Below are 16,229 nucleotides of genomic sequence, written 5' to 3' on the forward strand. Positions count from 1 at the left end.
TGAGCTCATTCACATGCATTTGGGGATATTGGCTGGGACAGGTAAGTCATACTGTCATTTTTTTTTTCTGTGACATTGAATTTTGTTTCAAGAAAATCTTGAATGGGAGTTAGCAATAGATACATTTTTCTGAAACTGATGAGCACAGGAATTTGTGTGAATCAATTTGATCCTGCTATAGCCTGCCATAGTACTAACTAGCTCAGAGTAAGTGACCAAGAAATGTTTGCTGAATGAAAAAAATGAATCAAGCTGGGGCCAAAGGGGGTGGTCCCTAGGTCCCCAGCCTGTACATCAGCTATACCCTCAATGTTGCTTTGGCCCAGTGGTTCTCAACCTTGGCTGTGCTTGAGAATTATCCAGAGGACTTTTTTAAAAAATAGATTTCTGTGGCCTTCTCCTTAGGGTGTGACTCAGTTGGTCTTGGGGTGGGGGTGAGGTTCCCAGCCCCATGTATCTTCATAGCATGGAAGCTTGAGAAGAACTCATCCACTGTCTGGCACAAGAGCCACCAGTTTCAGGGTGGGGGAAGGAGCAACCAGAGGCAACAAATGACTCCCCAGGGGAGCCTCTGATGGATCCACTTTTAGATGTTGAATTAGAACACCAATGAGAATGTGTTCTTGGAGCTTCTCTTGGGTTAGAGGAGGGAGGATATCAGGCTGAGGGACCTAAGGAAAGTCATATCCATAAAAAGAAATGCCAGCTGAATCCAGTCTGGGACAGGCACTCGATTGAAGGCCTCTCCCCACAGCCTGAGGTCCAGGAATCAGTGTGGACAAAGAGGTGCCAGACAGAAAGATGATGCGCTGAGAAGCCTTGGCTGGGGCTCCAGCCCTCACTACTCCTCTGGGCAATCCACCTAACTTCTCTGCGACTCTGTTCCCTCAATTTTATAATGTGGCAACATGTCTGGCCAAGTCGTGGCAAAGGTGCTTTACAAAGTGTAAATTAAATTCCCTTTGTATTATCTGGGGGCCTGCAGCAGCCAGATCCCCTGGCATGGGGCTCCCATTCACTGGGCTCATCATGAAGAGGTTGCCCTATATTGCTCTTGTCACTTTTGCTAATCCGAGCTCTCCATCCACTGGGTGAGGTACACAGGGAGTGGCAGAGCGGTGGTGGGCAACACCAGCTATATATACATTAGAAACCTTAGAGCACTGCAGCACCAGTGCCAGGGCTCCCACCCCAAACCAACTGAGCAAGAATCTCTGGGGTGGGTACAGGCATCCGTATTCACTTCAATGTGCTTCTTTGCTGAGGTGTAGCCTATATACAGTAAAGTGTACTTACATTTAGAGCTGGAAGGATTATAAATATTGTAACTGTAGTATGTATACACCTCTATCATCACCACCCAGATCAAAATACAGAGTGTTTTGAGCACTCCAGAAGCCATCAGTTTTAAAAGGGCCCCAGGTGTTTCTAATGTACAGCCAATCTTAAGAACTGATGTATCAGAAAGACACCAGGCCATCATCTAATTCTAACCTAACGGTTCACAAGTTTGCTTGCACCTCAGGATCACCCCACCCAGGAATTTTTAAAAATCCGGAAACCTAGGCTGCACCGCAGACCAGTGACATCACTATCTCTGAGGGTGGGAGGCAGGTATCACTATTTTTAAAACCCCTCAGATAATTCCAACGTGCAGCCAGGTCTGAGAACCACTGCCCTATGGTCTAGACGCCCGCCGCTACTCATAGTGGGGTCCATGGACCAGTAGCATCCGCTTCACCTGCGAGCTTGTTAGAAATGCAGAATCTCAGGTCCTGCCCAGACCTGCTGGATCAGAATTTTAACAAGATCCTCAGTGAGTGACATGCATGTGCACAGTAACCTTCAAGAAGCGCTGATGTGATCCCTTCCTCATTTTACAGAGGAATCTGAGACTTTGCAACGTGAAGAAGCACCTGCTCTCACAGCTGGATACACAGCTAATTTATGATAGCGCTTCAGCCAGACACGAGTTCACATTCTGCCTCCTTTTCTGCGTCCTGCTGCTTCTTCCTAGCAGCTCTCGGAATGGGCAGTCATCAGAGGAAAGTGGGGCTGCCTCAAAAGAACCATGGTCTCCAGACCCGATCCTGACACTTCCAGGACTTCCATCTCCAAGTGGGGCTCAACCCTCCAGCTTAATGGGAGTATCTTAAGCTTAAAACTCAAATATTCTTTACTTTTCATTACAGAAAACATTGCAAATCCTTAACTAAAGTTCTTTAGCTATTCCTAGGGGCCGAATTTTTTCATATATCCCAGATATATGGCCTACACAGGGCGGACAGGCTGCACTTAGCCTTCTGCTCCTGGATGAGAAGCTTCACACTGAAAAATGTATGTCCTTCATTTTCCCCAAATACAATTTTTATCTGATTGTAGAAAAGTACAAAAGATGCTGCCAAGAAAAAAACAAGTAAACAAGAAAATCATCCATAATGCCAGTGGGCAGGCCAATCACTGGGAACTCCCGTGAGCATTTTCATTCATTCACTTCCTGGTTTTTTCCAGGTACATTTTTATATACTTGTTATCACATCATCCATGACCTCTGCTATTTTGAAGCACCCATCTCCCAGCTTCTCTCCACTGAGGCAGAGTTTAAGGCAGTGATTTACAACTTCGGTTGCACATGAGAACCACCTGGAGAGTTTTCAAAACTCTTAATGCCTAGGCAATGACCCAGACTAACTGAACCAGAATCACTGAGGGTGGAGACTGGAAATCAGGATTTTCAAAAAATTTTTAATATGAACTAATTTTAGGCTTACAGAAACATTGCAAAAATAACACAGAGAGTTCCATACACCCCTCACCCAGCTTCCCCCAATGTTAACATCTAACATCTGGAATTTAACCCAAATAGCTATCAAAATTTAGCATATGACAAAGGTGGCATCTCAGATCACTGAGGAAAAGGTGGACTTTTGAATAACTGGTGCCTCGACCACTGTGAAGACATTTGGAAAAAGATTCAATTAGATCCATACCTCCTACCACATAAGAATAAACTCCAAGTGGATCTAATATTAAAAGAAAAAAAGAAAAAAGAAAAGAAAAAGAAACCATACAACTACTAGAAAAGCACAAGGGTGAATTCCTCTATAACCAGGTAGGTGTAGGGAAAGTCTTTCTTTAATAAAGCCTCCAAATCCACAAGCAATAAAAGATTAGTAAATTTAACTACATTAAAAATTTTTAATTTGCATGACAAAAACAAAAACAAAGTCAAAAGTTAACTGACAAACTAGGGGGAAATATCTGCAACATATACCATAGATAAAGGGCTAATATCCACAATATATAAAGAATACTTAAAAATTGATCAAATATCTAGTGGGGAAAAGACATGAACGCACAATTCACAAAAAAGATACAAAAATGACCCCAAATGTACGAAAAAAAAATTCAAACAGTCTTAAGAGAAGTAGAAATCAAAATAACACTAAGATACCATTTCTCATCTAAAATTTTAAAATATGATGACACAGTCAGCTGGTGAGGCTGTGGGGAGTCAGAATATTTTTAGTGCTCACCAGGTGATTCTAATCTGCAGCCAAGATTGCAAATCACTGGTTTAACGCAATGGAAACTTCAAAGAGCAGAAAACCGCATTTTCCCTAAAACTGAAAGCCCTTCTTCGCTATCAAAATTCTACAATTCCTTAGCCAGCAATAGTGATTAAATGCTGTGGTTATTATTATTATTATTTTTAGGAGAAGGGTCACCATGTTTGCTACATACCACTGCAGTTTTTCTAACTGTTCCGGGGAGGAAGGGCAGGGCATCCAGACAGGACAGCAGCACTGTTCTGGAGACAAAAATAAAAGAAAGAAGAAAATGCATGGGCAAGAATGAGAGAAGGAAGAAGCTGAGATCCATCAAGTATTACAGTTCTTACCCTGACAGCACTTTAAAGAGCATTAGTCTAAAACAGTCGATAAAATACATTGGATGCTATTATATTGACAATTATATATAAATAGTAGGTGCTCAAAATATTTCTTGAGTGAATAATTTGGGGGAAGATATGCATGCAATATCAATTACTCTTCAGTGACTCCTAAGAGGAATTCAGAAGTAAATATATCCCAGCAGCAATCTATCAAGCACTCCAAATAGAATTCTCCCTCTCCACAGGGTTTGTTTTATCATGTTTTCAAATACAATATATCGAAACTTTATTGAGAAAGTAGGAAAAATCACCTTTTAGAGCTCCCTAAAAACTGCCCAAGGACAAAAGAGTCAAAACAGAAAGCTGTAACATATGTAAATTTATTCATTATTCTTTCAATTTTAAAAAGAACACATCAAAGTCGTGTGAAAATGAACAAAGCAATAAAGACAGAGACAACTTACCCATCGGTCTAATGTTTACTGTTTGCAAAGCAACCATCACAGCACATATGTTCATTGTCTTATTCAGTTTTACTGTGAACGTACAATTTAATGTGCTATAAAGAGAAATATATAGAACCAGAGTGTTACTAAACTGGAAACCTACCTTCATATTTGTCACTGCTTTTCAAACTTAGAGTGAAGAAAGGGGACACTAACACTGTCAACTTGCGAGGTCACCCAGGAAATAAGTTTGCAAACACCCACCTACCACAGGCTGAACTTTACCCCAGAGACTTTCTACAAGGAGGCATTTATAGATGTGTTTACATTCACAGAGCTTGCAAACAAGAGACCCTCTGACCACGCACAGATGCTGATTCGTTTTGCCTGCCCACACAAGGAACACGCAGTGGTGACACGTGGTTGTAGAGACAAGCATCCGGACATCTAAAGCTTTACCCCCAGCTGGCTACTTGCCTGGTATCTGGAGGCATTTGGGTTTCCATCTTGAGAGCCCTTTCACATACCAGAGGTCACTATCAAGGTCTCTTAAATCCAAAATGTCTCTGGCAATCTAGATCATCAAATAACTAGGAATTTAAGACATTCTCTGTTTCTTTTTTTTTCTTTAGTCTTGGTTTAGGTGAAAAAAATATTAGTGTTGCAAATAATGAAAAGTGCTAAGAGACGTGAACTAAATACATATAGTGGGTAGGGATCCGATCTACAATTTCATGGAAGACTTGCCATTGTTTGCACCAATGAATCGTTCGATGAGTAGAAATGATTATTTTCTAGACCTTTTACCCACACAGAATTTTCAAGATTTGGATAGTGAGTTCACTGACCTAAAAGCTGTTGGCCTATGCAGCCAGGACAGCCAATGGACGTAATTTCAAATGATCATCTCTGCAACCTCAAATAATTGTCAGCCGATTGCTGATTCGCCCGTCCATGTACTTTTTAATTTCTTCTTTTCTCTTTCTTTCCCTTCCTTCTCTCTCCTTCTTCTCCCAAGCTCTATCTTATGTTCTTTCTTCTCTGTATGGCTTTCAACTGGACTGGACCCTTGGGAGCTATTTCCTGGTCCCACTGGTGGCCCGTGGGGCTAAGGATACCAATGATCCTTAGCTTCATAGAACCAGAGGCAAATGGCCCAACACCACCCAACCCTCTGCTTCATAAAGAAATGAGAAGGTGGATGTGACTATGATATGTGTCTGGAAGAATAAAAAATTACATATCCAAAATGTCATTAATGTGTATTTATTTTAGAGGAATGCCTTTGAATTTGCTCCCTAATACTCCTCAATACTTTATTTCTCATGAGTAGAGAAAGAATGTTATTTATAAAAGTATTAAAATGACTGACCTTTGGGCTTCTGCTGTAGCACACACTATAAAATAAGTCTGAAACAAAATAAAAATATGTATGTTAGTTTGACAGTTGGAAATGTCAGACAAGATGGCCCAGGACTAATCAGAGAATTACAGAATCTTAGAACCACAAGAACCCCTAGGAATCATCCAGTTCACATTCCTACCAGATTACTGACATATGATTGAAGCTATTCAGGCCATACAAGCTCTACTTGGATACTACCAGTGTCAGGGAACTCTCTACCACACAAGGGAGCTCATTCTCCTGGAACTCTGGTTTTAAGAAACTTAGTTTTACATGAAGGACAATCTACTCCCTTGTAATGTCCATCTGTTGAGCCTAGTTCTGGTTTTTGGACTAAGAGAACTAGCCCATTCATTCTTTTACATGACAGGTTTGGGGTAATTTGAATACATGTCTCCTCAGGAATACAGAACTCCATGCTCTCCCCACCCCAAATAATAATAATGATGAACAAGTACAGGATGTACTATGATTACCTCACTTAGGGTTTGCAGGGTTTTGTTGAGTTCTGATCGTCTGTAAATAAAATGAGAAATTGACATGAAGGAGATCATCAGTGATATTAAATTCAAAACAAGTTAGATTTTTAGCAATAAAATTCATCATATGGTATTTATTGCTTGCAGTGTTCACTTTGAAGAAACACTGGGTATAATAAGAGACTCCTACGTGGGAAAAATAAATTATTGACATGACACAGGAAACTAACCTGATAGAAGCTGTTATCAGTTTTAGCCAACAGCAAGATATTAAATTATGGTTGACAATCTTATTACTCATTAGGCTACTGCAACCCCCAGGCAGCTTCTTCTGGCAAAGGACCTAGAGGAAGAGCTGGCTGGAGGTGAAATTTCTGAGACGGGCCAGCCACTCACCCAGGGGGGCCCTGTGCCTCCGATTTCTTCCTCATTCCCTCTCCAACTGACCCCGCATGCTCTCGAGCACTCTCCAGCCCAGCCTTCTCCTCCTCACAACTCCTCTTTAGGAATTTCCCTCATTGCTCCCCTCCAGTCCCACTCAACATCACTTCATTTCTTCAATGTGGCCAAGCTTCACATGAAGTTAGGACAAAAGAAATCTAGTTAAAGAATTCACTTCAAGGCAGCGATTCTCAACCTGGGGTGACTCTGCCCACCAGGGAGCATCTGGAGACGTAACTGATTGTCACGGTTGGAGGCAGGATGCTACCTGCATCTAGTGGGTAAAGACCAGGGATCTGTTACACATCCTACAATGCTCTCAACACAGCCCCACATAACAAAGAACTATCGGGGCCCCAAATGTCAATAGTGCTGAGGCTGAGAAACCCTGTTCCAAGGACTGGGCAATAGATCTTGGCTCCAGAGAAGATCTGGAGAGAAGAGAAGGATCGTGGCAACAGTAGTCAGCTAGCTTTTCAAGCTGGCAGGAGCTGTGCCTATATAACTGCTCAGAGGCCACCTTCTTTCTGAGAGTTTCTCTGGCTCCTCAAGCCATGTCCAACCACTCTGCCTATTCTATATTCAGACACTTAGAGCATCCTTTGGTAGCCTGTACATGTCACCTTCATTGTAGGGATCATCCCGTATTGTTATCGTGTTACCTGTATCTTCCCCACCGGACTCTAGACCCCTGATTCTCAAAATGGGCCTCATGCTGGAACCACCTGGGGAGTCTTCAAAAATACCAATGCCTGCAACTCAGCCCCCAAATGCTGATTTAATTGTCATGGAGTGTGCCTGGCATCAGGAGTTTTAAAAGCTCCCCAGCTGATTTTAATATGCACCTTGGGTAAACCACTGCTGTAGGCTGTTTTCCATCTCAAGAGAGTTGGGTTGATCCTCGTTTGTAGCCCCAAGGCCCAGCACATATTAGATGTTAACAAATGCTTGGTAGTTTTGAATGAACTCATCTATATTTCAAGTCTAGTAATTAAAATGAATTACAAGTATGCTAAGTTGTGTTCTATATATAAATTTGTGACTTTAAAAACATATTTCCTATCACTCTTATCATCCAACTGAAATTTAAAATCCTTCCAGGACATTGATAACTTCTGCTTTTTGTTTCACATGTATACTTTGAATAGTTAGAAAAAGCTAGCTATTTCATCAGAAGGTCAAAAAACAGGCATAAAGGACATGAACAATGTCCTGCTCTTCCCAGTTCTCACTTGTTTTAACTTTTTGCCACCACAAACTCAGGAGAGCCCTACAGATATCTGATGGAATCATGTTCCTCTCGGCCTAGGCTTGGCTAAATCATCAGAAGTAGGGAGGTCAAAATGCTAATTAAAAGGATAACTCTTAAGAAGAGATGTTTTATTTTGAACTAGGAAAGGTTCGTTTTCCTCAGTGTCCTCACAGATACTCCCAAGAGCTTTTGGATTTGATTCCAAAGTTTACAAAAATCTCATTTAAGAGATAGTAGCAAAGTTGGGAGTAGATGAATTTCATCTCTGATGCTGCTTCCCTGCATGAAGGCGAAGACATTTTCCCTACTGGTGACAGTCAAGGTAAGACTGTCTCCTGGCGTAGACTACCCTGCCGGCCAACATTTTGACCTACTGTCTAACTAGGAGCACTTAGCTGTAATGCATTTGTCATTATCTGTGCTTGTCCTTGTAAGCTGAGGTCTACTTGACAAAGACTTCTCTCTGACTTTTGAATAACTGATGCCTCATGAAGGCATGAGCAAATGCTGTAGGTGGAGTCCTACCATGAACTCTCCTTTCAACCTTGCTGGCTACCAAATCATATTAAAACTCAAATTCAAATGGAACTCTCGAAACCGTGGATAATCATTAGTCAAATCCATTTCACCTGCCTTCCCTCATCAAAGTCGTTTCAATTGTTGCTAAAAAAAAGACTTGCGTGTCCCCCAAGCAGCACGTAGCCTAACCAGTAAGATGTTTTACTGAGCTGTTTTCCAGGAACTTGGAGTCAGCTGTGTCTACTTCAAGGTGAGCTGGTTAAGACTGAAAAGGACCACAACGGGGCATGTGCGAGTGTCTGCTCCGTGACTTTTGGCATCAGAGGGCGGAAAACTCCACCCTCAGATTGTGCCAAGTGCCTCCTTTTTTGAACCTGCAGAGACCGGTAGCTTAGTTACACCTGCGAAGAATGACGATTACTCACCTTTTTCCAATCATCTTTCCCCACGATCCCCATACCTAAGACCACCCTGCTACTTTATTCTTTATCCTATAAATACCCCGAGTCCCTTGCCTTTGGGGAGGTGGATCTGAGACTTGTTCTCCTCCCGTGGCTGCCTGGGGAATAAACCCTTTCCTTGCTACAAACCTTGGCTTCTCAGCATTCTGGCTTGTTGCACATCAGGCAAAACTAACCTGATCTGGTAACACTCTTCCATAATTTCATAGCATGCAGGAGAAGAACCTCACGGGAAAATTAGTTGCTGACAGGTGACCACAGTTACTGTGCAAAGAACTCTAGAACCAATTCTTTATAAACTCTGGGTCTGTCTCTTTCCTATTCTTGGTTTTCAAAAGTAAAGATAGCTCAACAAGTATCTTCCCACAGTTGAGGTCTTAAGTTTTAAATCAAACAACAGATTACTCACTTCAATTCACTTAGAGACAGGATTCCAGTTAAGGTGACATTAGCCATAATTTCACTCTGTTAGAAGCACAAAATCATTAAGAATACAACAACTATTTTGTTTTATAACACTTTCTAGCAAGAAGCTGTTCTTCAGTTTTGTTGGCCGCCCAAAGGACTCCACCCCAAAGACTGTGACTCTTAACTGCATGGAATATTGTCTAGCAAATGATCAACTCCATATTGGCTGAACCAGTTTTTATGTTTTCTTTCAAAAATATTTTGAGACAGCAAGTCTGATGTGCTAATTTCTATCTTTTGTTATTCCAAGGGTTCCCCCAAAAGAGCACCATTAAAGCTCTCTATGTGAAAGGTTCTAAATTTAAGTATAAGATCCCAATGGAAAAAGGGAAACTTGGTAGCAACCAGCACTGCATTTTGAGCACCTAGCTCACTGCCTGGAATACAGTAGGTGATCAGGAAATATTCACTGAATGAATGAACCACATTTAGCTGGGATCCTCGGACCAAATCTAGGTTGTGGGAAGGCTGATACTACTGTACCTGAATCCCTTATGGGGGGAACAGTATCAGACTGAGAAGACTAGTTTTAGATTCAATACATTTCTTGTTGCTAGGAGTGTCTAATTTTAAATTTTGACTAAATTGCATCATGTAAACATTCTTATTCAGCAGCAAACCTAGTGAAAACTAAAATATAATTTTAAACAAAATATCATGATTATTATGAAGTCAAGCCCTCTCGATAAAGCTAGTGTTTCAACAACACATACTTTATTTAAATTTGGTCAGAAAAGTAAATATGCCAAATATAAATAATTTGAACCATAAACAAATCTTTAAATACATTAGACTTCACTTTTTAAATTGCAATAAAAAAATCTTTAAAACTTACCTGGGTAACATTGCTTTCTTCAGCATATTGAAACATTATCTCACCTCTAAAAAATGCTAAAAATGAATTTTCAAAAAGAAATTTGAGACTTGTATCCTTAGAGTTTGAGGATTAATATGTCACCAAAAAAAGATTATCAAATTATTTTATAAACAGTTTCATCAATTTCTTTGTTATTCACATTTACTCTTTTCTATCAGAAAGTTCCTCAATGATTATCAATATAATTTTCAGAAAATATCAACTACACATTTTATGTGGGAATGCAGAAAGAGACAAAAACCTGTCTCCTTGTCAAGAAATTTTCTCCCTACATGCTTCTCATCAGGATTTTGTTTCCCTTAAAGATGATAACTGGGGGAACTGTGACTCTAACATTAAAAATCTTTTTAAGCTGTTTAACTGCAGTTACGTAGCTATGGACGGGAGGGAAAAAGTGTTTCTCAGCAGTTAAGCAGCCTTATGGAAGTCTATTTATTCCTTGCCATTTGGGGTTTTTCTTTTTGTTTTTAAAATATAGCTACCAAATAGCACTATCCTTCCTAGGAACGAATTTTGAGATTTTGCTTTGACACCTGAATACAGTGCAGGGCAAACCCTTTTTTTTCAGTTGAACAACTCATTGTGGCTTTTATCCCAGAAATGCCAGAAAACCCTGTTCTGAAAATGCTCGCCTTGGGGAATACTGAACTCAGTTTCAGTCAGTGCATTTCGTGCAGGGTTACTCTGAGGGCCTTTGGCTCTATTGAAACAAATAAAACAGACTTCACAGAAGTACATTGTATGTACTTTATAATCTACAGACAGAAAAAAAACTGGCCTCTTGAGCAGAAGGGCAAGGATATCATATAAACTAGAGCAGGGCTCAGCCAACTCTTTTGGTAAGAAATCAGAGGGTAAATATTTGAGATTTCTTGGGCTATATGTCTCCGTGGAAACTACTAAACTTTGTGGTTTTAGGGTAAAAGTGGCCATAGATGATATATAAATGAATGGCATAGCTGTGTTCCAATAAAACTTTATTTACAAAAACATGTGGCAGGCTATTATTTGGACTATGTGAACGGGATTGCCAACTCCTGAACTAGAAGGCTGAAGGTCTCCCCATCTCATCTTTTATTGCACTCCAAAGTACAACTGATTCCCATAGCCAAGGACTCAATGGTCCACTTCCACTTCAATGGCCAACAAAGCCACTAGACCAGTGATTAACATGATTGATCTGTTTCAGCAACCTTTCTACTGAGAACTCAAACTCTGCATGTTGAACCTGAAATTTCAATCAATGCACTACTCAATTATTAACAGTCAAGATACTTAATATATGCATAGAATTACTTATCCATTTTTGAAAAAAAAATCTTAACTTTTTATAAACTTTAGTGTGTGTGTGTGCAGACAACCACAATTTCTCTCCCTCATCCCTCCATTCTCCAGGTTCATCCTTGAGTCTTATTGAGCACACGTTGTGTTTCATACATGTGCTGGGCACACAGTGGTAACAGAGCAACCATGAAGCCATCACTTTTTCACCCTCAGCCTAACTCTACCTGGTCAGTTCTCAGTTTTTTCACAAGCCTCCATTTCCTTTAATGAACCCAGATTGGAACCTGCAAGAAGTGAAGGTTTCTAGTTTCTGGCAGGATATTGCGGAATTTCTGGTGCCAAATGAGTTGGTCCCCTGAAGAGGTTGTTTTCACCAGACACTAAAACAAATGGTCAATTCAGTAGCTTAACTAGGGAAAACATTACTCCAACCAGCTTCCTGGCATCTGTTATTCAAGATGACCAGTTTTTTTGACTAAATGTTCAATTTTCAAACAGTTATCAAACATCATGCAGACATAACACTAAGCTAGACATTAGTCACCAGTCCAAAACACAGATGAAGCATAAAAATATTGAAATTATGGAGAATTCAGTAAAGAGAAAGGTAAGAGAGGAGGGGAGAAGGGGAGAAGAGAGTTACACAATATATGAAAGTGAAATGTATGCAACAGATTTTTTTTTTCTTTAATTAAAACCAGCCAGTATTTTCATGTTATCTTCTACCTGGAGCATACTATCAGCAGAAAGCTCACGTAGGGAAGCTCAGCAGAAGGCTCTTGTAAGTAAATCTCACATTCATACAAAGTGCTTGTGGGACATCCTTTCAATAGAAAGTTTTGTTCTTTTCTAAACTATCCAGCTTTAACTCACTTTACTTGAAATTGTTTCCTATATTTTTCAAGCAGATTATTAAACTGTTAAGAGGAACAGAATAAAAGGAAAACATTCCTGTAATGATTGCCTTTTTTGTATCAGTGGAGTCACACTAAGACTTTAATATTATAAAATACTTTGTTACCTCTTCTCTCTTCCTCTGACCCAGTTCTGACCTGCCACACCATGTTTTTCTGTGTTTTCACATCTGCCTTCATTGGTTTTAATACGGAAGGGAGCCCAGAAAGCCAAACCAACGTGAGAAAAGTGGTTGTTTCATTCCTTCTGGCCCAAGGCAGAAGGGAAAATATTCCCATTTCAAAAATAGCATGTTCTCAAGAGATTTCCATCTCAATTTAAAAAAAATAGTGGACAGTCTTAGAGACAGCAAAATACACTATGGTACTATTGGCATTAGCGTCTAATTAAACTAGGTGTATGTGAGGTTTTCAATATTCTAGTAGAGTGGTTTGTTTTATTTTTAGCAAAAGACAACATCTTGTTTCTAAGTTATAATACTTAAGGTCCTGTGGAAAAGCTTGAGGGATTTATACACAAGAAGTGGGTTTCAATAATTAAGCTCATTATTAATTATGTTCATGAATCAACTCTAAGGGTATTAGCTATGGATTTAAAACTATGATGAAAAATATTCGGTGTAGAGCTTCATGGTCTCATATTAAGGAAGTTAACCCATTATCTCACTTCCAGCCAGATCTAAAATTTACTTTTGTTTTCATTCGAGACTCTTAGTAGCCAGGTGTTATGAAAAGAGACAAATCAAAGAGGCACACATCACACACTCAACAGGAGGAAAACAAACCTTTCTCTACGGCGCTAATTTATGTGGTAATGTGTAATGTACACATGAACTAACCTGAGTCATTGCAAACAGATGACAAATTGCAGATATTTCTCTGGGGTTTGACTCCTGCAAAGAAAACACAACCCAGTAGGTTAAGCATGTTAACACCTGCACTTACATATTACACTGTCAAGAGAATTCACTAATTCAGTCATTAAACGTGTATCAAGAATATTATATGTTGGATATAACTGGCTGGATAAATTCCACAAAGACTAAAGGAATGAGAGTTTTCACTTCTTAGTAGTTCAGCTATGGAACTGGATTCTACTATTCTTTAGTATGTCAGTGTCTGATCCCCTGCTCCTCACTAAAACGTCTTTGCCCCAGTCTCAACTCATCCCTCTTCTGTCTGATATAAAAAGAACAGCCTGAATACAATCAAGTATAGAAACTTTAAATGGAATAGCCCTTACTCATAGATCCTCCTTCCTGTCCTGGGCAGGGGAGCCCATGAGCACTCTAATGCTGGGCATAGCTACTGGTGCAAACGTATGTAAGAAATAACATCAATGTCATGATGTCCTTTCACATGGGCAAAAACCATAAAATTAAAAAAATATTTGCTGAGCACCTACCATATTCTATAGGCCTTGGGAGTTTCCAGATACAGACCCTACCCTCAGCGAGCTTACAATCTAGTAAGTGATACTGGCAAATAGATGAAAAGTTATAGTGAGGGCAAAATGGAGTGATGGCCATGTGATGGCCTCCATACCAGACCACACAGGCATGCAAAGGAGGCAGGGATGAATGGGAGATGAAATAAGCCATGTTAGAACAAAAACCTTCATACATATTAACCTGAGAAATACTTTTTCCTTTGGTGAAATGAGAGGACCATCTCTTCTTTGATTTCAAGAAAGCTCTAGATTAACTCCTCTGAGAATCTTTGTTTCATTAATTTCATCCTTTTGGCAAAGGATAAGAAATCTATGAGTAAATGTGAGAGGCAAATGCTGATAATGTGTTAAGCAGACTGCCAAGGGGAAAAAGTTGTCATATTAAGAAATATTTGGCTGTCCTTGTTAGGTCTGGCTTGGTCAGAATTATGTATGCAATGCCTGATTGCTTTTTTATTTCTACTGCACTTTATGAGTGCTTTATTCTTTCCTAAGAGAACTAGCTTGGACACAAACTAAAATGATAATTTGAGTTAGTGCATGTGATATGGTTTCTGCCAGAATGACTTATTGATGTTTGGTGTGTAGGCATCATGTTTCAGCTAAGAGTTTTGATTCTATGAGCAAACTGAATTTAGGTGCCTAAAGTTACCTGCCAGGTAGATTTCTATATTGTTCCACAACGTTACCCACACCAAAAGAGAAAGATTTCATTTTAAACTTCCTTGCTAATGAATATAATTCACTGGAGATACACACTACACAAACACTACAGAATATACAGATGGTGGGTAGTGATGCTTTAAATGTTCTTTACAACCATTGGTCTATTGCTCACTAAGCTTTTCATTCTATCATCTCTCATCTTTCTCTAGATTTTAGTGGCACCTTCATTGCCAGTGATGTCAGTCTTCTGCTACTCATTCATACTGAAAATCTTCTTTCCTATTGCTAGGGCTGTTACCTGTAATTTCCCCCAAGTATATGGCCACAGGTCATCCTTTAAATCATGAATGAGAAAACTTTGGCTGTAAAGGGTCAAATAATAAATATTCTAGGCTTTGTGGACCACATAGTTTCTGTTGCAGCTACTCAGCTATTCACTGTGGTGGGAAAGGAGCCATAGCCAATGTGTAAACGAATGGGTATGGCAGTGTTCCAATAAAACTTTATTTACAAGAGCAGATGATGGGCCATATTTGGCCCACAGGCCATAGTTTGCCAACCCCTGCTTTAAATCAACCAGAAGACTTCGGTAAGCAAATCATGTATCTTTAATCTTGGGACTTAAAAGTACATCCTTTTTTTGCTTTAAAGAGAGTTTGAAGTCCATGCCTCTAAGAATCTTCCCTACATAAATTGCATCCCACTTATGATCATTAGCACCAGTCATGTCAGAATCACTTGTGTAATCAGTGCCTTTATCTGCACACATGCTCACTTTAGTTATGTTTGTTTGCCTTGTCTCTCCCCAGACACTAGAAGATTCTAGAGGGTGGGCATTGTGTCTGATCATTATTGTATAACCCCAAACACTTAGTACAATTTCAGGTACCCAGTGCATAAACATCTGTTCATTAAGAACAGATTTCATTTTTAAAAGACAGGAAAAAAAGAGAAAGAAAGCATAAACACCAGCCATTTGTTTAATTTTACTTTAGTTATAAAAAAAGAAAATCTTGTTATTGATAATAAGTCATACCTGATGCATTGAAGGTTTTTACTATAGTGATTTTAGTTTTTTCTGCAAAGAAGCAATTTAAACATTAGAGCAGAATTGTTGCATGTTTTAAAAAACAATTTGCCGTGAGTATCATTTTAGTGAAGTGCAAAGAAAATCATACTGTTGACACCTTTAGGACACTACTGGTCAACTTAGCAGCAGAATGAATGAGAGTTGCGTACTCAGATCATACAGCACTGACAGGGTGGGTCTGGGGTTTGGATTCCCATGTTTACCCAGTTAGATCACACCTATTACACACCCCACTGTTTGCATAATTCTACTGCAGTTTCCATGAGCTGCTACTAAACAAATTAATGTGGACTTACAATTCAGATATGCAGAATTAAGTCACTATCAGGACCTTTGGGTGATAGGTTGTAGAGAGCAGGTGATTCAGAATAAAAATTAATGGAAACAGTATACACAGGATCCAAAATATTGCTACTGTACTCTAATATCAAGAAAGTGTCCTGCTATTTTCTTTAGGAGTTAATATAATACAATAAAAGTAATATAATATTGACAGATAAAATTATTCTCAGAGAGGTTGAGAATATCCAACTACAGTCATACAACAAGCTCACAGCAGAACCAGGACAGAACTGTTCAAAG

General features: G+C 39.5%; 1 protein-coding gene across 9 annotated transcripts in view; it reads right to left on the reverse strand.

Moving 5' to 3' along the window:
* The window catches only part of ADGRG2 (adhesion G protein-coupled receptor G2), a 120,966-nt gene that overhangs the window by 22,044 nt on the left and 82,693 nt on the right, over positions 1 to 16,229 (reverse strand). For 7 of the 9 annotated variants that reach the window (XM_074359781.1, XM_074359777.1, XM_074359775.1 and 4 more), the window contains 8 exons: positions 15,594 to 15,635; positions 13,281 to 13,334; positions 10,202 to 10,257; positions 9,308 to 9,363; positions 6,223 to 6,262; positions 5,714 to 5,751; positions 4,360 to 4,454; positions 3,745 to 3,811 (listed from right to left, as the gene is read on the reverse strand). In XM_074359781.1, the coding sequence (XP_074215882.1) occupies positions 3,745 to 3,811; positions 4,360 to 4,454; positions 5,714 to 5,751; positions 6,223 to 6,262; positions 9,308 to 9,363; positions 10,202 to 10,257; positions 13,281 to 13,334; positions 15,594 to 15,635 (448 nt within the window). The remainder of the gene's footprint in view (positions 1 to 3,744; positions 3,812 to 4,359; positions 4,455 to 5,713; positions 5,752 to 6,222; positions 6,263 to 9,307; positions 9,364 to 10,201; positions 10,258 to 13,280; positions 13,335 to 15,593; positions 15,636 to 16,229) is intronic. The other 2 variants (XM_074359779.1, XM_074359778.1) reach the window with 1 other exon arrangement.

The sequence above is a fragment of the Camelus bactrianus genome, chromosome X (assembly GCF_048773025.1).
Source record: "Camelus bactrianus isolate YW-2024 breed Bactrian camel chromosome X, ASM4877302v1, whole genome shotgun sequence".
Lineage (NCBI taxonomy): Eukaryota > Metazoa > Chordata > Mammalia > Artiodactyla > Camelidae > Camelus > Camelus bactrianus.